This window comes from Natrix helvetica (genome assembly GCF_964273705.1).
Source record: "Natrix helvetica genome assembly, chromosome: 2".
Taxonomy (NCBI): domain Eukaryota; kingdom Metazoa; phylum Chordata; class Lepidosauria; order Squamata; family Natricidae; genus Natrix; species Natrix helvetica.
The window spans coordinates 51,139,769-51,161,941 of record NC_138552.1 but is presented as its reverse complement, the minus strand read 5'-3'; the positions used below and the strand labels follow the sequence as shown (position 1 = coordinate 51,161,941).

At 43.0% G+C, this 22,173-nt stretch overlaps 1 protein-coding gene across 10 annotated transcripts in view; it reads left to right on the top strand.

Annotated features, from left to right (window-relative positions):
* PJA2 (praja ring finger ubiquitin ligase 2) overlaps window positions 1-11,312 on the top strand; it is a 55,870-nt gene extending 44,558 nt beyond the window's left edge. For 7 of the 10 annotated variants that reach the window (XM_081941315.1, XM_081941311.1, XM_081941314.1 and 4 more), the window contains 3 exons: window positions 4,511-4,625; window positions 4,829-4,950; window positions 7,378-11,312. In XM_081941315.1, the coding sequence (XP_081797441.1) occupies window positions 4,511-4,625; window positions 4,829-4,950; window positions 7,378-7,506 (366 nt within the window). In that variant the 3' untranslated portion in view covers window positions 7,507-11,312. Of the gene's footprint in view, window positions 1-1,099; window positions 1,148-4,510; window positions 4,626-4,828; window positions 4,951-7,377 lie in introns of those variants that run through there. The other 3 variants (XM_081941313.1, XM_081941317.1, XM_081941320.1) reach the window with 2 other exon arrangements.
* Window positions 11,313-22,173: the final 10,861 nt, after the last annotated feature.

Below are 22,173 nucleotides of genomic sequence, written 5' to 3'. Positions count from 1 at the left end.
GAGTCGGAACCTGCCGACCGGAAGAAGAGGGTGAGAAACGGGTCCCGTGAACGGCGGCAGCGGCGGCGGCAATAGTCGCAACTCGGCGGCGGGCCACCCCGGCTGGGAGACAAAGGAGGGGAAAGGCAGCAGGCAGCCGAGCTCCGAGGATGGAGCCGCCCGCGGGGTTGAGCACGATGCAGCGCGGGGCCGCCCGAGGCTGGGATCAAGGCGGCTGTGCGGCCTGCCCGTCGTGGTGGCAGCGGCGGCGATGTGAAGGCCGGGCCATGGCGAGCGCGCCGAGGCTGGGCGGAGCGGCGCAAGTACGCCGGGCCCGAGGCGCCGCATGGCGGAGATGATCCGGGCTCGGGCGATGGAGACACACGTCTCGTACCTGTTCAAGGACCATCCCGAGGCTTCCCTGAAGCCTTCGGAGCGCTTAAAACGACCCTCCGAGCAACCCGGAAGTTGCTCGGAGGGTGGTTTTAAGCATTCCGAAGGCTTCAGGGAAGCCTCCGGACGTTCCCTGAAGCCTCCGGAGGGCCTCCAGGGGTGCGGGGGAGGCTCTTTTCGCCCTCCCCAGGCTCCTATAAAGCCTCTGGAGCCTAGGGAAGGCGAAAAAAGCATGTAAAAATGGGGGGCGCGTTGTGCACGCATGCGCACTGGGGGGACACGTTGCATTATGGGTGCGGCACGCCCGCACACGACCCCCCTGCGCTCCCCCCATTTGTGGCACGCGAGCCAAAAAAGGTTCGCCATCGCTGGTCTAGCATTACTGCACATAACATTCTACAAAGTAAGCCCAGTATAGTACTCTGCCATTTCTCATGTCCCACTACTGCTTGCTCCAACACATCTTTCCAGTCAATATTGCTTTCAATAATAAAATCACTGATCGCCCAAAATGTCCTCAGGTATAAACCTTTGAAACCATATCTAGTAAATTAACTTTTTGCCAGTAGGAAATAGATAGCTTGTCTTGACTATTGGTTGGGAAGTTCATATGTAACCAAAACATTTTTATTAGATGAATACATTAGTAAGTATAATTTTTTAAAAGTAGAAAATAATTATTGGATAGCTCTTAGTGAATTATACTTAAAGGTACTGTATTTTTCAGAGTATAAGACGCTCCGGAGTATAAGACACCCCTTAGTTTTGGGGGAGGAAAATAAGAAGAAGAAAAATTCTGCCTCTGCCTACCAGCATCCATGGTATTCAGCTGGCTAGCTTCCTGACTTGGACCACATGGTAACAAGGTCAGCCAATGAATAGGCATAGTAACTCAGTCAGCTAATGAGGTCTATTTGGATTCTGAAACAGTATTTGCTGTGTGAGCAACAAGGAGACCCGAAGGAGCCTGGCTTAGCTTAGAACTGAAAGTGAAACTGCTTGTGTTTTGTTTGTATTTACTGCTACCCTGGAAAACCTACATTATTTTATTTTGAATCCTGCTGAATGAATTACTTGTGTGTGATTTCTGAATGTGATTGCTGCCGTAAACTGACCAACTAGGTCAGCTTCAGCACTTATTGCAGCCTGATTCAGCACAGCTGATTGCCGGGTGGATCTGACTGCTGGAATACTCCCAATCAACTGTTCCAGGCTGCAGGGATTGTCACAGACCATCACTGCCTCCATGCCTCGCCTTTTTTGCCTCTGGTAGGGGTGGGTGGGGCTACATTCAGTGTATAAGACACACCCAAATTTTCACCCTCTTTTTTTGTGGGGTGGGGGGGAAGATGCGTCTTATACTCCAAAAAATATGGTAAAAATATTAATTTTCTAAGGGAAGCATCCTAATTAGTTCACTTCAAAAATTGCACAGGTAGTTCTCATTATCCATAGTTTCTTTTATCTATTCTTTCAGAGGGTTTGTTAGTTCATGTACAAATTTTTGTGTATCCATAAAGTTAATTCTTTTAAGGCTTAAGTGGCCTGATTACCAATACTATAGTTTGAAATTTCAAAGCAATGGTTATTTTATTCCCTTCTGAACAGAATATTGGCAAGTTTCCAAGTCTTTCAGAGTAGAAAGAAAATCTGTATATTTCCTATAATTTCTCAGTTATTTTCATGTATTCACTTTCCCATGGTTGTGTCTACATCAATGTTATATACACAAGGGCATTTAAATATTCATCAGTTTCTTTTCATTTTGTGCACAAGGCAAAAGAATCAGCAAATGAAAACAAGGCATGTCTAATTGGAAACAGAAACATTGGCCCAACTATATAAAAGTGGTAAATGGCACTGTTTAAATTCTTACTGTGCAATGTATGAAAGCATAACATTAAAGATTTGTTTAATTAATAATTTTAGCAATGAAGTAACAGTGTTACCATCTAACACTTTTGGATTGAGTTGTGGTTTTTTTCTCATACAGTTTGCCATATGCTAATTACAGAACCATATTGAATATAAATGTTACAGTATAGCTTAGTTTTAATTTACTATAGTTGTCATAAAGTTGAAGAAAATAATTCAAAAGTGCTTAGAAGATTACATTTTCAAAGTGTGTACTTTTTCACTCTGAACAATCTTCAAACTTTATTAGATTAGTCGTATGACGGTTTCCTAGTTTTACAATGCACAGCCAGACCCTTGGGAATACTAGTTCTTGCTTTTTATTTAATTATTTGTTCATTTGTTGTGTGCACGGGCAAAGAGGCCAATTATGTGTATTAAGACATCATGGTAAATGTTATTTTTATTTCATTGCTTTTTTAAACAAAAGCTGTTATCCTAGTCATCTTATGTACTATGCTATGATGGTTTTGAATGTGTTGCTTTCATTGTAAACAACCATGTTTATAAGCTGCCAATAGTGGAGGTTATCAGTTGAGATTTTTCTGTGTAGTGGTAACCAACTAATATGAATTGAGCATAAAGTGTTTCATTATGTATTCCCTTAAGCTAAATGAATTCAACTAGTAACTTTCTTACTTGAATAGTTATCTGAACTTTGAATATGTCCCTATGAACGGACTTTAATTAGATTGGCAAAAAAAATTATTAAATGCATAGATAATTACAATAATTATGTATTTTATTGTTGTTGACCCAGGAAAGAGAGATTCTGCCAGATGTATGAACAACTTCAATGAAATACAGTAAAATCTTGAATTAACAGACCGGGGGAAAGGATATCTGTTAAATCCAAAAGTCCATTCAAATTTATGTCAATGACATTATGAAGACTATTATATAATGGACATATTTATGCCATTGCCACAAGTGATGTAAAAATGTCAATTTTGTGAAAGGACATAAATGACTAAATGGAGCTTATAGAAGCACAGATAATTAATTATATTGCCAGAATTGGTTACAATCCTTCTAAGAACAAAAACCTTTGCATTAGACTTGATATAGTGAGCGGAGGAACTCTGGGAGTTGAAGTCCACAAGTCTTAAACTTGCCAAGTTTGGAGACCCCTGATATATATATTCTTAAGAACTGCAAAGTGCTTTGTAATTAATGGATAGAATATCTTCCCAGTGTCTTCTCAGAGACATAGACTAAATGTATTAGCCATTCCCTAGTACTCTCTGATCCATTACTGAATATGAAATTTGACATTTGGTCACCAAGCTTGGCAATATTTTCATACTGTATAAACTTGTGGTCTGATAAATGAACATTTGATTGAAATTATAACCAAGTGGAAACAAGATGAAAAACAAGCCTTGTCCAACTTGCTATCTTCCAAATATTTTGGACTGGAATTCCACAATCCTAACTAGTATAGAAATTATGTTTGCAATCTGAGAAAATGGGTGTTTTCTATCCCAAATATATGGAACTATTCTTTATCTCATAGGCAATTATTCTACATAGGTTTGTCTTGGCTATCAGTTTGGTGGTGATGAGTTTCTCCATAAACATTCTAATAAGATTTTTTGGAAAGTTATGAACTGGATAGTAGTGGCTGCTTAACTACTTCATATAAGAATGCCTGGTGGACTGTGCTTTTGTCCTGACAAAACTTAGGTTGATCAATGACTGAAATAAAGATTTGACTTAATGAGCAATAAAGCATGCATTAGGAGAGATGGTTGTTGCTTAAAAATGTGGAAAACTGAAAGAGAAATGTCTCTCTGTGTGGCATTTAAAAAGATGACATTATTTATATATACCTCCTTAGTCTTAGATTATTGAAGCCACTATTTTATGGTCCAATTTCAAGTTACAACTACAAGTAATTGAAAAAAAATGTCATAATTCATGACAATGTCACATTGTTACTAAAGCAATTGAAATTGTAACAGACAGTTGCATACCTTAATAAAATGCACTCGAGTTAATTAACAAAGTTTATATTATAATTTCTCATAATTTAATTACTATAATTTTACTGTAGAACTTTGTTAATGTCATGTATATTAATATGGCCTTCATTTCTGCAAAATAGAAGCAATTAATTTATATCTAGTTTATAGTGACGGGATCCTAAACAGTGATTGCACAGAGACACATACTTACATGTATATATAATTATGTGCTTGTTTCTTTTCATGTATTTTTCTAGACCGCGCTGGCACATCTAGAGTCTCTTGCAATTGATGTTGAGCAGGCTCATCCACCAGCTAGTAAAGAGAGCATAGATTGTCTGCCACAAATTATTATTACAGAAGATCACAACGGTAAGGTATAAATTACATACTCACTGTTTTGGTCGAGTAACTTTATATGATGTAATAGTATGATATGTTATTATCTTTTGTAATTTAATTTGGTTGAATGTGACTATTTTCAAAACTATTTTAATTTATTAATAACTATTTCACCATAATTTTAATAACCTAGTTTTACATTTGTATACTAATATGCACATTGTTTTCCTAAGCTGTAGGGCAAGAGCAGTGTTGTGCTATTTGCTGTAGTGAGTACATCAAAGAAGAAATTGTAACAGAGCTTCCATGTCGCCACTTCTTTCACGTGACATGCATAACACTTTGGTTACAAAAGGTGTGTAATTATGTTATACTTTAATGCTGCTTTTAAACTAGGAAGTTTTTATTTAAAAAATTGTCTATCTCTATCATCTGTCTATCTTCTGTCTCTGTCTGTCTGTCTGTCTGTCTTTATCTATCTTCTGTGGCCGCCCACCTATCACAAGAAACTCTTGGCTGCCAACAATAATAAAAAATACAATATGGGACAAAAATATTTTAGACAAACAACAAAAAAGTCCAATATTGAGACTCTGATAAAACTTGCATTCATCAATCAAACATAGTAACCTGATCCCATCTGTATCCTGGTCCCAGTGTCTTGACAAAAGCCAGATCTTCACTGTTTTCTGGAAGGCCAACAGGGTTTGAGCCATCCATATCTCTTAAGGCAGGCTGCTCCATAAGATAGGCACTGTAACAGACAAGACATGATTCCAAGGTTCCACAATTGAGTTTCATAAGGGAATTTGTTGCATGCTTACCACATCTATTAGGGGTAGGCAATTGCATAAGTAACCTGACCCTGAGCCATGTAGCACGTTAAAGATGATAACCAGCCCTTTGAATTACATTCAGAAGTTTACCGGAAGCCAGTGCAGTTCATCAAGGGATGGTGTTACCTGGGCGTACTGCAATATGATCACTATTGCTCATGCTACTGCATTTTGGAGCATCTGTATCTTCTAAATGCTTTCAAGGACATCTCCACATGCAGCATCTGCAGTACTCCAGTTGGCTAAGGTATGAGTGACCTTGAGCAAGGTCTCCTGATCTAGGAAAGGGCATAACTGGTACATGAGATGTATTTGAGCAAAGGCTGTCCTAGCCACAATTAAGTCCAGAAGAATCTTCAGATTGTGTGCCATCTCTGACTACTTGTGGAATGTAATTGTAATCCCAGGCAAAGTTAAAGATGGCAAATCACTAGATGAGGGGAAAGGGGGCAAAACCCACAGCCCTTGAGTCTTGTCAGGGTTGAGCTGAATCCAGATTATCTCTCTTAGATCTGTATACAAGGCACTAAGAAATGCCCATTGATTGTTTAAAATCAGTGACTTAGTTTAGTTCAGTCTTGGTTGGAAACACATCAACAGTAGCGCTGTATATTGATGTGCATAACGGTGATTAGCTATATTGGCATGGTACCTCACAAGGTTGCTGTTGAGGGTAAAAACGAAGCAGAAAGGTGTGTTAGAAATGTTTGCTGCCCAGAGTTATTTGTAAACGTAATAAAGCAAGATACAAATAAATAAAATTTAAAGAAAATAAAAATAAATTTAATGTTTTCTAGGCTTGGGCAAAGCATTTGAAAAGGTGCTTTGCAAAATGAGTTACATGATCTATGCACTATCCTTGAAGAGTTAAATTATTTCTCAAAGGTTTAAGATTCCATGCTATGGTTCACTATGAAAGAGACTGGAAATATAATTTCCACTAAGTAGCAAGCAATTAAATACATCTTCATATGCCCTAATAAGTGAGATGAATACTGTTAAGTACACTCAGGCTACCTAGTAAACAGTTTCAAATTGATAGTTACCCAATGTAGAGAATTTACAGTCCCTTCCAGATCTCACAGCACTTCTGATGTGTATATGTGTGTGTAAAGAGCTGGGGGAATGAATTAGGTGTCACATAGAGATTGCCATTTGATCAGACAATATCTCAATTTAATTGAAATGTATTTGCCTGCTTCCTAGGATAATATGTGGTGTATTTTAAACACACAAATCTTATGTAGTGTCTAATACTAAGCACCTTATCAAAATACCTAACAATATCTTGTAATATTGAAAGCAAAAGGAGAATGGAATGGCAGAAGATGAGATGGTTAGTGTCACTGGTGCAATGAACATGAATTTGTGCAAACTCCAGAAGACATGAATGCTCCCTTGTCCATGGGGTTGCGAAGAGTCAGTCGTGATTTTGTGATTGAACAACGGTCCCACATGAACATATCCTCTTGTGTGTAATTAAAATTCATATCTTTATCAAAAATAATACTGACATACCATAGAAACCACTATGAAGCTGATATGAGCCTTTTAAAGGAGGCAACATGAATATGTGAATCTAGATCTTTTTACCTTTTTTGCTTTCTTTAATTTGCAGTACTTCCCTAAATATACCCTGTTTCCCTGAAAATAAGACCTTCTTGGATAATAAGCCCAATCGGACTTTTGAGCACACACGCTAAAATAAGTCCTTCCCTGAAAATATTGCAGCACAGCATTAGCCATTAGGTGACCATGGTCACTGCCTCCTGCACCTCAAAAATAATAAGACCTCCCCAAAAATAAGGCCAAGCGCTTATTTCGGAGGTCAAAAGAAAATAAAACCCTGTCTTATTTTCGGGGAAACAGTATTTGAGACTACGTTTGGCTACTCTTGAATTCTTGACTTGAATTGTACCTAAACGGTGGTGTTTTCTCTTGCCTAGTCTGGAACATGTCCTGTGTGCCGCCATGTGCTTCCTCCTGGGCTCTCAGAGTCAGCCGCTCCCATATTCACCTTCTTGCCCGATCAGGATTCTACTCCTTCAGTCCAGAGTGCCTCGGGAACACAATAAAGGAATACCTGAACAAGAATTTAGCCCATGACATTGTACTGTAAAGTTCTTTTATTTAATGATAACATGAAATTGGTTTTGTATGTGCGCCTGTGTATGTGGCATACTGTACACACATACACAAAAACATGTAGAAATTCCAACACACACATTTTGCAAGAATATGCGAGCTTACAAAATGGTTTAGAATTATAAGAAGAATAACAGACTGAAAAACAAAAAGGTTGCACTAGTTTTCTGAGATAAACATTGCTCTTAACTAAAGTCTAATGGTAATTATTCAGTTTGTCTTGAAAAATGATCGTTAATGTGGCACTTATATTCAAAGTAATGCAGCTGCAGTGCAGTTGGAACTTACACAAGTTATGCATATGGTATGTTTTACATAATATAATTTTGGAGGCTGGGGTTATTTCTTTTAAAATAGTGCCACTTAATTACTTTGTATATAACTCTTTCATATTTGCATCAAATGTGAAGATGTTCTGTGATAACATCAGTAACATACTTTGGTTTCACTGAAAATAAACAGCATATAATCAAAGAATTACCCTGTGATTTCATCATGACCTCTGTGTTTTGTGACTAGTACAAAATAGGTTTAATTTGGATTATTTTATAAAGTTCAAAATCTGCACTTTCACATTCCCATTATAAGAATTGAGGAAAAAGCAATGGAATTATAGAAGGCGTATAGAGCTAAATTGCTTGATATTAGAAGAACCAGCAACAGCCTTCCATTGGAGCGACAGGAATTGAAATCGGAATAGGCGCATTTTCATAAGTACAAAGCTGTAATAGTCATATAATACTGATATACAATGGAAATCAGGTGACCCGTTATTAGAACACCAAAATAGCCTCGCAATGCATTTTCTTAATGTATTTAGTTTCTGCCTCCTTATAGTATTGTTTTGAGTGAAACTACAGTTCATTTCAGTAAAATACTGAATTAACTTATTAACTGTATTCACTACTATATATTACAAAGAGACTAATCAAACATTTTTGAGTGTTAGAAATTAATTTCTTATAATTAGAGATATAGCATAGGTTATTTTATTGTACAGTGCCATAAGATATGCTTTCAGAGGTCATACCCAGGTCTTTTTCAAATAATTTAATACTAGCTGGATTGAGCCTTTATTGAAAAAGAATCTATTTAATGATTACATTTTTTTCTTCTTATCTGTAGTTAGAATCTGTTTTCCTTTATTTTTCCAGGAAAAATACTTGCAATAAAACAAGAACAGTGAAGGATTGTGGGGGTGGAAATCAGTAAAGGAATAATCCAATGTTTTACCCACAAGGCCATCACCTAACAATTTATAGGGTAGAAGAGAAAAACAGTTGGGCTCTTGTTTCAAAATGAAATAGACTAATTATTATTAAGACTTCCAGAGCATTATTGCACTCCCACTCCTGCAAACTCTTGCATTGCTGAAGACACAACCTTACCCATTTTTTCAGGACTAAACGAAAAGGAAATTATGTTCTCAGTTGCCTAGTTACAAGATGTTTTCTTTCATCTTTTCTAAAAAGACCAGGTAAACATTCATAGACTATTTGGTGTGAAAAACCAAACGTGGACATTAAGATGAATTCCTTTTTTGGCCACAGAAGACTAGGTTCCCTTGGCTTCTTGGTGACAAATATATGATGAAAAAAATTGGGCATTTTCTATTCTCAGCAATATTAAAGATGCTTCTTGAAAACTAAAGTTCATAGACTTCCCAAATACACAGGCATTCTGCAATTAAACTGTATTGAAGCTGTGTGATTTTTTGTACACGTATATAATCTAGGGACATGATCAAAATACATGATCATCCAGCTCACATATTTTCTGTATTGCAGAAATAAAGCTGACAGAGCTACATTCTGCTCTTTCTACCCCACATAAGTCTTGAGTGCTATTGCTATTACTAAGCAGGCTTACCTGCTTTATTGCTTTAACATCTTATAAATTCCATTGTTGAAAGAAGTACCTTTAAACAGTATTATGGCAATGGTTAGTTAAGTTGTAACTACTCGTGACCTGAGGAGCAAGCATACAGCAGATTCCATGTTGTAATGTTTCTTTCAATTTGAGGATGTAAAGTCTGTAAGTTGAACTCGAAAGAGCAGCAAAAAACAGCTTTTCTTTAAACTTCATAGGAGATAAATACAAAAATTGAACCTAGCAAATCCTTGTGATGAGCTGTTAGTCCATAAATCTCATGGAAAACTCAGTAAACACACGAGTTACTATGTTGTTTATGTTAATTTTCCACCCTGCATTTTTGCATATGAACAGTCATTCAGCCAGTACTGTATCTATAGAAACAGAAACAGAATCTAAGATAATGACTGCCATGAACATATTGGAACAAATTTTATATTCCTGTCTGGCCATGCAAACAGAGAGAGAAAATGTATATATGCAATGTAAGTGAAGTAAATAAAGTCAATAGTATTAGAAAGCAAAAAAAGCAGGGTTAGTAGCCATAAATTTTGGTTTCCTCTTGTCCATCTGGAGATTTCATCTCAACAAAATGTCTGCAACTGTCAGCCAATCCTAACCACATATAATCAGAAGCTACATAGAGAAGAAAAGTTTGTAATTCTCTCCATTGATAGAAGAAAGGTTCTGTACAATCAAGATTTCAGCAGTTTGAATTGGGGTGCTGAAAGCTCTGTTGGGAAAGTAATGCATCTACTAGATGTTGAATGCTCAGGGAAATAGCTTTTAGCAGTCAAATAATGAGTCCACCAATCCAAGAGCTGATTCAGACCAATAGGAACTATTCACTATTTCTAAATCTAAATTATTTGGGCTTGTGTGCCTCTAGTATTAGATTAGCCTTTTCTTGTATTGCCCTAATGCCACAATCAGTTTTATTTCCTAGAAAACTTTCTTTCTGGATAATAGTCTTTTGGATGAGGTCTATATAAACTTAACATGTTGCCTTTTATAAATATTGTCCCAAATACTGCAAGCAGCATTTTTCTGTACCAAAATCCTTTAGCATGCTGCTTTGGTAGCAGGTAAACTGCCTTTCCTCTGTTGTCTCCAAAACTTTGGCTCCCCTTTCATTAGAAATCAATTTTCTCTTGGCCTGTAAAACTATTGTTCACAGCTTTAATATTGTCATTTCATCCAAATTTGAACTTAACCCTTTTCTTTTAGCCTTTTCTCTCCTTAGGATTAGAAATGTTAAGTAGGATACCCACAGTGGTTATATTTTGGATGTATTTCTATGGTTACCAGAGGTATAGCCCACCTTTCCGTTAAGCTAAAAATGACGTGTAAAAGCGCTATGCAACCTTGCAAAACATTAGGCTAAGGAAGAATGGTGGGCCCAAGGTCACCTATTGGGCCTTCATAGCTAAGATTGGACTTGATTAAACCAACTTAACCAGGATGCCACATGGATTTTATTGTTTGAACAGGTGCCTCAGATTTTGTGTAGGCTAAAGACCCAATAGAGACCTTTTAAATGATAAGTTTTCCTCAAATTAAGATAAAGAACAACTGAGCACAACAGATACTATAGGCTGCTGCAAGATGCTACCAGTTTCACTCTTTAAATCCTAGTACACACCTCCATTCTAGTTACATCAATCATTAGCTGCAACCCCTTTAAGCTCTTAGAAGGATATAAGCCTCTTGGAATTGCTTCCTAGCTTTAAAAAATTGCACAACCTTGTGCTATGATGTGAGCATGTAAACTAAACTAATTTTCTCTCTGTAAAATTGAACTACTTTCTCCATGCTTTCTGGTTGTGTGTAAAAAAAATAAATTGTTTCTCTGTTTGAATATTAATATTCGTCTGAGTTAATTCTTCCTATTGCTTGTTAATGTAGAAAGTGAAGCTGAATTAGTTTCCTTTAATATTTCTATTTCCCAAAGTGCAAAATTAGCAGAGTACAAATTAGCTGTGGTTTGCACTGCACTGCATTTCAAAAATCCATCTCTGGTTTATGAATATATAAATATACACCTCCATGTGCACAGGAATCTCTAGCAATAGCAGATTAGTGCATGGGAACAGCTAGAAAAGGAGATGAACGTCTTTTTCACTACACATTAGGATCCAAGCCATTAGATCTACAAGAAAATGTCTATTACTTCAGTATAATTTCCTCCCAAAATGGGGGGGGGGAGGTAACAAGCCCTCCACAAGTGTAGCTTCCTCAGGTCCATTCTAGCCCTTTAAAAGTATCCCAGAAAGTAGTTAATTAAACTACACAGGTAGAATTCCTGGCTACAGATTCCATTAGATTCTATAAAATATACATTTACAATCTCTGTTGAAAGTAGATTTATTCTTCTTTTAACTGGTGCTGCAGAAACTGGGTCAATAAGAAAAAAATTAGCAAGACTTCAATCCTGCTCCAAGATAATTTCACTGCATCCCGTCAGTCCTTAATTCAAGATCTGTGAACACATCTAAGCTCCAGCTTGAAGGCTTCTAGTTAAGCATCTACATGAATGACAGATCCCATTACAATATTAGCTAGGATCACCATGGTAATAACTTTGTTAACAGTTTATTTTTTATTGGTTAACAAAATGGAAAATAAACGAACAGAAGAGAAATCCAAATCAAATCAATATTTAGTGTGACCATCCTGTGCCTTCCAAAGGGTATCAATTCTTCTAAGTATACTTGTACACAATTTTTGAAGAAACTTGGCAAACATCTTGGAGAACAACCACAGATCCTCTGTCGATGTAGGCTGACTCATATCCTTTTGTCTCTTCATGTAATTCCAAACAGACTTGATGATATTGAGATCAGGGATCTGTTAGGACCAAACCATCACTTCCAGGACTTCTTGTCTTTCTTTACACTGAAGATAGCTCTTAATGACATTGACTGTATGTTTGGGGGCAATCACACATCTCTCAGGTGGTATGACACGATGATAACTATTTGCCTATATTTCTCAGCATTGAAGACACATTAATCCTGACCAAATATCCAACTCCATTTGCAGAAATGCTGCCCCAAACTTGCAAGGAACCTCTACCATGCGTCACCATTGCCTTATTATTCTATTGCTGTCCAGGCGTTCAGCAAACAAACTGCCTCCTGTTAACAGCCAAATATTTCAAATTTTGACTCATCAATCCAGAGCACCTGCCATTTTTCTGCACCTTTGTTCCTATGTTTTCATGCATAGTTGAGTCACTTAGCCTTGTTTCCACATTGGAGGTATGGCTTTTTGGCTGAAATTTTTCCATGAATTCTACTTCTGGTCACTACTTCTCCAGACAGTAGATGGTGTGCCTGGGTCCCTCTGATTTCCGCCAGTTTTGTGCTGATAGCACTACTGGACATCATCTGATGTCAAAGGAAAGTAAGCATGAGGTGTCTTTCATCTGCTGCATTACATTTCTTTGGCCAACCATTGTATCTATGGCAAGGGTGTCAAACTCGTGTCGTCAAGTGATGTATCATGACTTTGTTCCCCTTCGTTAAACTGGGCACGGGAATGGCCGGTGCATGATGCATTCGGCCCGTGGACCATGAGTTTGACAGCCCTGGTCTACGGTCCTCAACATAGCCTGTTATTTTGTGCTTCTTCAAATGAGCTTGAACAACACATCTTGAAACCTGTCTGTTTTGAAATCTTTGCCTGGGAGAGACCAAAACTACTTTTGTCTTGTTCCTGTGCTCAATTTTGCCATGATGTATGACCTGTGTTTCACCTTAGTAGCAGAGTTTGGCCACTCCGCACCCAGTTTTAAGCCTCTTACACAGCAGATTCTGTTTCAAGGTAATGATTGTGTTTCAACCCTCATAACCAATTATACCAAGCAGATCCTAATAATCCTCATATGAAATTGATGATTATTAGGATCTGCTTGGTATAATTTTGTAGGGTACATGTAACCCTACAAAACCTGACTTTCTGCAAGTGTAAGAATTGATGCTGTTTTGAAGGTAAAGGATGGTTACATCATATATGGACTTGATTTAGATTTCTGTTCATTTACTTTTCATTTGTAAACTGATAAAAAATAAACTATTAACACTTCTACTTCTGAAAGCATTCTTAATTTACAGCATTTTTACACAACTGCCTAACACCTTTGCACAGTACTGTATAGGGTGTAATATTCCTGGTTTGGTTACAGTATTTGTGGAGAAAATTGTGGAGTAATAGCTGATTGCAGATTACATATAAGAGCAGGGTGGCCTGGCTACCAAAAAAAAAGGTAAATGCATTGCTAGGTTGAATCAACAAGCATAGATTTCAACATTTTGGAAAGAATAATTCAATTTTATTTTGTATTTGTCAGATCACACTGTATTTTGTTTCCTGGCCTGGCCTACATCCTACTTCAGGCAAATTGGAAAAGGTTTAGGGTCAGGGTTAAGGGAAGGACAATTAAAAAGATCAGATAAAAATTTAAAGAGTTGATGTTATTCTTTTGTTGAGGATATACTTGTCCTGAAATGGAATTGTATTAAAACTTGAACAAGGCCAGTTCTCTCTCATTCCAGAATGAAGATTTAAGCCACAAGAAAAGAACTTCTAATAGAATGTTAGATGCCAAGTATGGATAATACATCTGTAGAATTTTTAAAAATAAAAAATGACATGATACTTTGACCTATAGACCCTCATTCCAAGAATGAGAAATTAGGATCATCAGTTTCCCCAAAAATAACTGTGTTTGTTTGTTTGTTTGTGTATCCAGGAAGACTTCATGGGATCCAGATCTTGTCTTTTTCACCAGGATAATCTGACTTTATTATATTCTGTTCTGTAACTGTTTTTATAGCTTTCTAATTAGAAGTCTTGTTTAATTTTCCTCTATAATGCTTTCTTGCTGTGTGGCTCATTTGATTTATTGGAAAATAGCACTGACGTCTAATTCTAATAGCTGTGGTTTTTCTGCAAATAAATAAAGCCACTTGGAATGACTGCAGCCCAGACTGCAGCAAGAAGTTCCCAACCTCCTGGGTCATTGTATAGCAATAGCACTTAGACTTGTATGCCACTTCACAGTGCTTTACAGCCCTCTCTAAGTGGTTTACAAAGTCAGCATATTGCCCCCCAATAATCTGCGTCCTCCTTTTACCAACCTTGGAGGGATGGAGGACTGAGTCAACCCTGAGCCTGTGAGACTTGAACTGCCCAACTGCTGGCAGCTGGTGATCAGTAGAAGTAGTCTGCAGTATTGAACTGTAACCACTGTGCCACCACAGCTATGTTATGTTATGTTATGTTATGTTATGTTATGTTATGTTTGTTTATTATATTATATTTATTATATTATATTTATTATATTATATTATATTTGCTTTAACCACCACATCCTATTCCCATTAAGGTATCACATTAAGGATGACTCCCTTCCCTTCTCGCTCCAGGGAAGCCAATCACTCTGCCATGACCAAAAATAATACTCTCTGTCTAATTACAACATACTTTCTTTATGAATAGTGGACAGCAACAACACACAGTAGCTTTGTTTTTCTTTTAACTCTACAGGGATAGTTTCTTCCTATAGCCACAGTTATAGCAGTTTCAACAACAGCATGATTGTAACAAGAGTCAACAGGTTTATTGCTGGGATTACCTCCATCCAGTGACACCAGCTTTGCTTCTTCCACATTTCCATGACTCTCCTTGGCCTTCAACAGCAGCAGAAATAATAGCCTCCTATCCTAAATTAACAATAGTATACACCCCTCCCTTGCTCATAACAAACAGCATTTCAAGTACCCTAATCTATCAATCTGTTGCCCTCTTGGCTGGTCTCAGTTCAGCCCTTTGACCTCCTTCATCAAGTGTAGAGAGGAAGAAGGCTTTGATGGGGATATGCAAGCTCTAGGATGGGATGAAGCATATCTTAAATCTACAACCGGCAGATAATATTCAGAAGAAGCTCAGACAGCCAAGCCCCTTATCCACAGGTATATAAGTAAGGGGAGGACGTCCAGCAAACAGACTTGCAAGATTCTATTTTTATAGCCAATCTCAATAAAGATAGTTTTACCCTTCCTTTGGAATTGATTTCTTAGCCTGGTCCACCTAGTGGGACTGACAGGTGTGTACTAGCCTCCTCTCTTCTCCTCTCCCCTCCCCTCCTCCTGTCTTATTCCCCCATACCTCCCTAAGTGTATTGTCACAAAACTTGAGTTTACATATTTTAAACAATCTACTCATTTTATTGCAAAGATTCCAGAAAGACTCCAGTCTAGTGCAATCTCTCTGCCTCTCACTCTCTTTCATATCCATCCAAATGTTTGATCTTCTCAAATTTAAAGAATCTAAGAGTTTTTTCTTTAACGCCTCAAGGTGGCTGCCACTAATCTTGCTCCATTCTACTTCAAACAAATATTCATTTTAAGCTGATCATACAGTGCAATCTGACATGCATATATGAGGCATTCAGTGGGGATTTACTCCCATGTAAATGAAGAAAAGATTGCAGCCTTTGTTTTTCAAATAGGTAAAGGTTCCCCTCACACATATGTGCTAGACATCCCCAACTCTAGGGGGCGGTGCTGATCTCCGTTTCAAACCAAAGAATCAGTGCTGTCTGAAGATACCTCCATTGTCATGTGGCCTGCATGACTAAATGCCAAAGGCACACAGAGCGCTGTTCCTTCCTACCAAAGGTGGGCCCTATTTTTCTACTTGCATTTTTACATGCTTTCGAACTGCTAGGTTGGCAGAAGCTGGGACAAGTAACGGAGGCTCACTCTGTTATGTGGCGCTAGGAATTTGAACCGCCAAACTGCCGACCTTTCTCATTGACAAGCTCAGCATCTTAGCCACTGAGCCACCGCATCCCCACATTTTTCAAATAATGAAAAATGCAAATTTCCAGAGTTATAAACTTTCAATGGGTTTCATTTTAAAAATTTCAGTTAAAGAGAAAGTTAAAGAGTTAAAGAGTCAATAATACAAGTATAGCCGATGGCCTCTTCAGGTTTCTTGATTTTCACCATTCTTTAGCTGTTGGCTAAAAGAAAGCTTATCAAAAGACCATGATTTCCCCATCTGAATTTGTAATTCTGGTTGACACTGTAAAAGTGTGGGGAAAGATGAGGCTTGACAACTGAGGAACGTCCAACTCTATTTTATTACGCGTTTTAACAATAGCAAGCAATACAGGAGAGAAGCCCCTTTCCTTAGCCTGACAGCTATTTATACGAAGAGCTGTCAGGCCAAGGAACCAATCAGGAGCGCAAGTCAGCCCGCCTTCAGCCATGCCGCGCCTGATTGGCTAAGGCGCAGCATGGCTGTTGCTGGCTGACAACAGGGGGAATTCCCCGGTCGTAAGTCGGGGAGGAAAGAATACAATACTCCTTCCCCCCCAGCGAGTACGCATGCGTAGCAGTGGAGCATGCGTAGTCGCTAAGATAGGCTGGGCGGCGACGGACACGCCCAGAACGCCGCAGAACTGGGCAGACCGTCGGAGAAGGAGGTGGTGTCCGTGGGAGCTCCTCCCTGAAGGGAGTGGAGCTCCGGGCGCCATCTTGAAGGCCTACCCCAGCCGGAGGAGGAGGCGGAGACTCAGGAACAGGTAGGCAGGGCCGGGGAGGCGCGGCCGCTGGCGGGCTTGAGTCAGGGAACTTTGAATTGTTGCGAGGGACAGGCTGGCCTGATTGAGGGAAGGCCAAAGTCGGTTTCAACGGCGGAGCTGGTAGCCCAACGGGGGCTGAAACGATGGAGGGCTGTGGAAGGCGGAAGGCGCCTGGAACAGTCTCTGGCGAAACTCCTTGCGGCCTGGGCAACTGCCACGGCTGGGGAAACGGGTGCGGCGCCAACCCCAGGGCCTCGGGTGGAATTGGCGAGGCCGACTCTGCGGGGTTGTTGTGTGGATCCAAAGGTTCGCGGCGCCTTAATTGATCCACGTGGCGGCGCCAGTCTGCACCGTCGGCGGTCCGGACCCTGTAAGAGCAGGGGCCGGTTACAAAAGTGACGGTGGCAGGCACCCACTTAATAACCCCGGAGAAAGCCCTAGCCCACACTGGATCGCCCTCACGGAAGGAACGGGGAGGGGGCCCCAGGTTGCTCGGCTGTGCCTCAGAATAGGTTGGGTGCAACCTATCTAAGGTGGTCCGCAGGCGCCGGCCCATCAGCAGCTCAGCTGGGGTTTTGCCGGACAAGGGACACGGGGTGGAATGCTGAACCAGGAGGTAAGCAGCCACCCTCGTGGGCCAGTCGCCCTTGTCCATTCGGCCTAGGGCGTCTTTGGCCGAGCGGACAGCGCGTTCCGCCCGGCCATTGCTGGCCGGATGATAGGGAGCGACGAGGGCATGCCTGATGCCTTGGGTGGCCAGGAAACCCTGGAACACGGTGGACGCAAACTGAGGACCATTGTCCGACACAACGACGTCTGGCAAGCCGTGGGTGGCAAACAGGCGCGTCAGTGCTCGGACAGTGGCCTCGGCTGTGGTGGAGGTCATGATGAGGAGCTCCACCCAGCGCGAGTAAGCGTCCACCACAACCAGGAAAACCTGACCTCGGAAAGGCCCGGCGAAGTCCAGGTGGAGGCGTGACCACGGGCCGCGGGGAATCTCCCACTCCCGCGGCGGGGCCGCCGGAGGCGCTGGACGGGAGACCTGGCAGGTCGAGCACCTGGCAACCCAGGTAGCTATCTCGTCGTCCAGCCGGGGCCACCAGACATAGCTGCGCGCCAATGCCTTCATGCGCGCTATGCCCGGGTGGCCCTCATGGAGGCGAGATAGCACCTGGTCACGCAGTGTGGGTGGAATGATCACCCTGTCCCCCCACAGGAGGCACCCACTGTGAAGGGACAGCTCTAACTGCCTGGCCTTGTAGGGGCGGTGGCCGTCGGACACCGGCCCCTCAGGCCACCCCCGCAGAACCCAGGTCATCACCTGGGAGAGGGTGGGGTCGGCCAGAGACGCTGCCGCCACATCGCCCGCAGAGAGCGGCAAGGCGAGGTCTGCAATGGCCAAAACAGACATGCAAGGCACTGTCTGAGGGTTGGAGACGGGCAAGGGGCAGCGGCTGAGGGCATCAGCATGCCCTAGCTGCTTGCCAGGGCGGTAGACCAGGGCATACGAGTATGCCGCTAGGAACTCCACCCAACGTGTCATCCGGGGTGACAGAATGGGAGGGGTCGGACGGTCACCGGCCAGAAGCCCAAGGAGCGGCTTGTGGTCAGTGAAGAGCGTGAAATGCCGTCCGTAGAGGTATTCGTGGAACTTTTTAACCCCGGACACGGCAGCCAGAGCCTCCTTGTCGATCTGGCTGTAGTTCCTCTCCGCTGGAGAGAGTGTCCGGGAATAAAAAGCTATGGGGGCTTCTGAGCCGTTGGGAAGGACGTGGCTCAGGACAGCCCCCAAACCCACGGGGGAGGCGTCACACGCTAGAGTCAGGGGCATCCTGTCACTATATTGGACTAGGACTGCCTCTGACGTCAGCATGTCTTTGACAGCCGCGAACGCATGCGCTTCGCGGCTGCCCCAGCGCCAGGCTGCCGATCGGTCGAGCAACCGATGCAGCGGCTCGGCTAGTGACGCCTTGTGTGGCAAAAATGGCGCGTAGAAATTTAAAAGCCCCAAGAACGACTGCAGCTCTGCCTTAGTGGCGGGGGTGGGGGCGTTCTTGATGGCTGCGACTTTTGCAGGGGTGGGGTGGATTCCGTGGGCATCTATGGAGAAGCCGAGGAAATCCACTTTAGGCACAGCAAATGAACATTTGCTGCGCTTTAATTTGAGACCCGCGCCCCTAAAACGGTCGAGGACCTTCCCCAGTACTTCGAGGAGTCCTGAGCGGCTGGATGCAGCGATCAGGACATCGTCGAAATAGGGTACAACGCCAGGGAGCCCATGGAGCAAACGCTCCATGAGGCTCTGGAAGATCCCCGGGGCCACGGAAACGCCAAATTGGAGGCGGCGGCAATGGAAAGCCCCTCGGTGGGTGACGATAGTCTGCGCAGCCGCCGCTTCGTCATCCACCGGGAGCTGCTGGTAGGCCTGCGCCATATCCAGTTTCGCAAAAATACAGCCCTGCCCCAGGGAGTGGAGCAGGTGCTGTACGACAGGGACTGGATAGGGGTTTGCCTGAAGGGCCAAATTGATGGTTGACTTAAAATCGGCGCAGAGGCGTATGGAACCGTCGGCCTTCACAGGGACCACTATTGGGGTCTCCCAACGCGAGTAGTCAACAGGCTCCAGTACGCCCTGCGCCAACAAGCGGTCAATCTCCTCATCAACTTTGGCCCTTAAGGCAAAAGGCACCCTGCGGGCCTTCAGCCTAATGGGAGCAACCTGGGGATCTAAATTAAGAGAGATGGGGGTGCCCTTGTATAGTCCCAGCTGGCCGTCAAAGACGTCCGCGTAGGCGGAGATGACAGCAGCTACGTCAGGGGGTGTGTCTGAGATGGAGTGCACCCCCTGCACGGAGAGACCAAGGGCGGGGAACCAATCTAGCCCCAATAGAGCGGGGAGGGGCTTTTCAACCACTAGGATTGGCAGGCACCCCGAAAACCCCCCGTATTCAATCCTGACTGTATGGCAGCCCAGGGTTGGGATAAGTGACCCCTGATAGTCCCTCAAGGCCACGGGGCTAGCAGACAGCTGGCGTTTTAGGACGCCGGGGCACAGTTTCTGAAAGTCAGCCCAGGCGATTAAGGAGCGGGACGAGCCGGAGTCCACCTCCATTACACAAGGCGTGCCCTCAATGAGGACAGACACCTTGATTCTGTCCGCACCTGCGGAGGCCTGGTAGATAGCCTCTGCAGGGGCGGCTGCTGCAGGGCCTGGCTCCACGGTGTAACAGCTGGCCTTCGAGCGCGGCTGGCGGCGGGGCTGCTGCTGCGGTCCGGCTGTCATCTGCTGGCCTGTGGCTCCCTGGGATGGCGGCGGTGGTAGCACAGCTCGGCAAACTTGGGCCAGGTGCCCTTTTTTCGAACACCGGCGGCAGATGGATGCCCGGAATGGGCAGGCTGACCGGTCGTGGCTGCCCCCGCAGCCCAGGCAGGCTGTCACAATCTGGCGCGGAGGTCGCGGATTGCGGCGTCTCTGTAGTTCTGCCAGGCGAGCCACAAGTTCTTCCTCTTCCTCAGCCGGGCTCGGAATGGGCACCAGCTGATCAATGAGGCAGGTCTGCGCTGGGGAAGGGTGAAACGGGTGGCGGTCCATCTCAGCGACGGATTGCTCCGACAACTCCGCCGCCCGTGCATCAGCGACCGCCTCTGACAGGGTGATTTCTGGCCGGGCCAGGAGACGCCTCCTCAGCCGTCGGTCCCTGATGCCGCTGACGAATTGTTCAACCAGATTGTCCTCCAAGTCAGGGAACTCGCAGGGAATGGCTGTGGTCCGCAAGGACTGGAGGAACTGGCTGACGTCTTCGTGCGGCTTCTGGACGCACTGGCGGAAAGCGTATCGCCTGGTGATCTTCGATGGGGTCGGGGCGTAATGTCCCTTCAGCTTGGCCATCAGCGTGTCCCAGTCGAGGTCGTGGACTGGCACAGGGGCTGCCAACGCCCGGGCGGCGTTGAACATCGGGGTTCCGCAGCTACTGAGGAAGAAGCTGCACTTCTCCTCCATCGGAATACCCCGTTTTCCGTTGGCTCGCAGGAAGCACTCAAAACGCTCCAAAAACCCCGTCCATCCTTCTCCGTCGGTGCCGAAGGGAGCGAACGGGGGCAGTGAAGACATAGCGGCTTGGAGTTGTGCGGCTCGGGGAGCTAAACTCAAGCGGCTGTGTAGCAGAGGTCGGGTTCCGTCAGGGTCGTCGCCTCAGCAGGATCCCACCTTCGTCGCCAGTGTAAAAGTGTGGGGAAAGATGAGGCTTGACAACTGAGGAACGTCCAACTCTATTTTATTACGCGTTTTAACAATAGCAAGCAATACAGGAGAGAAGCCCCTTTCCTTAGCCTGACAGCTATTTATACGAAGAGCTGTCAGGCCAAGGAACCAATCAGGAGCGCAAGTCAGCCCGCCTTCAGCCATGCCGCGCCTGATTGGCTAAGGCGCAGCATGGCTGTTGCTGGCTGACAACAGGGGGAATTCCCCGGTCGTAAGTCGGGGAGGAAAGAATACAATAGACACATTTCCAAATTATATATACATTTATCAGAATACATCTTCACTTTTCATGCTATTTCTAAATGGGCAGCCATGTTAGTCTTTTGCTGCAAAAATACTTTAGAGTCTTGTGGCGTTGAAAGGCTTATATGTGTATTATGATATTTCATTACACAAGACGTTGTCTTAAAGTACATCTATGTGGCCAGTAATCCATATTGTCTGCCTCAATTTCTGGGGTTACTGATAGGAGTAGAAGCCACTACAAGCAACCCATGCATTGATTTTAGAGAATTTCACATCCTGTACTTCTGAGCAAAATTGGCCAAGTGGTAGCCATAAGAACACACTACTTTTCTGAAAATGATTAAAGTAGCATTGTATATATGCTCTGTTGGATATGTGTGTGATATTGGAATGCACATGAAAAACGGGTGAAGATTGAGTTTCAAAACTGCAACATTGCTGATACCAACCTGACCCTCAATGGTACTCCTCCCACCCCTACCATGATACCACTGCTTCCATATCCTTCCCCTCTTTGGGCATGGGGATTTCACATTTCACTAGGGAGACCCTGGCCTTTTCTAACTGTCCCACCTTTGCCCCAAGTGCCATATGTTCCTCTTCCAGCTTTAATTTTGCCTCTCA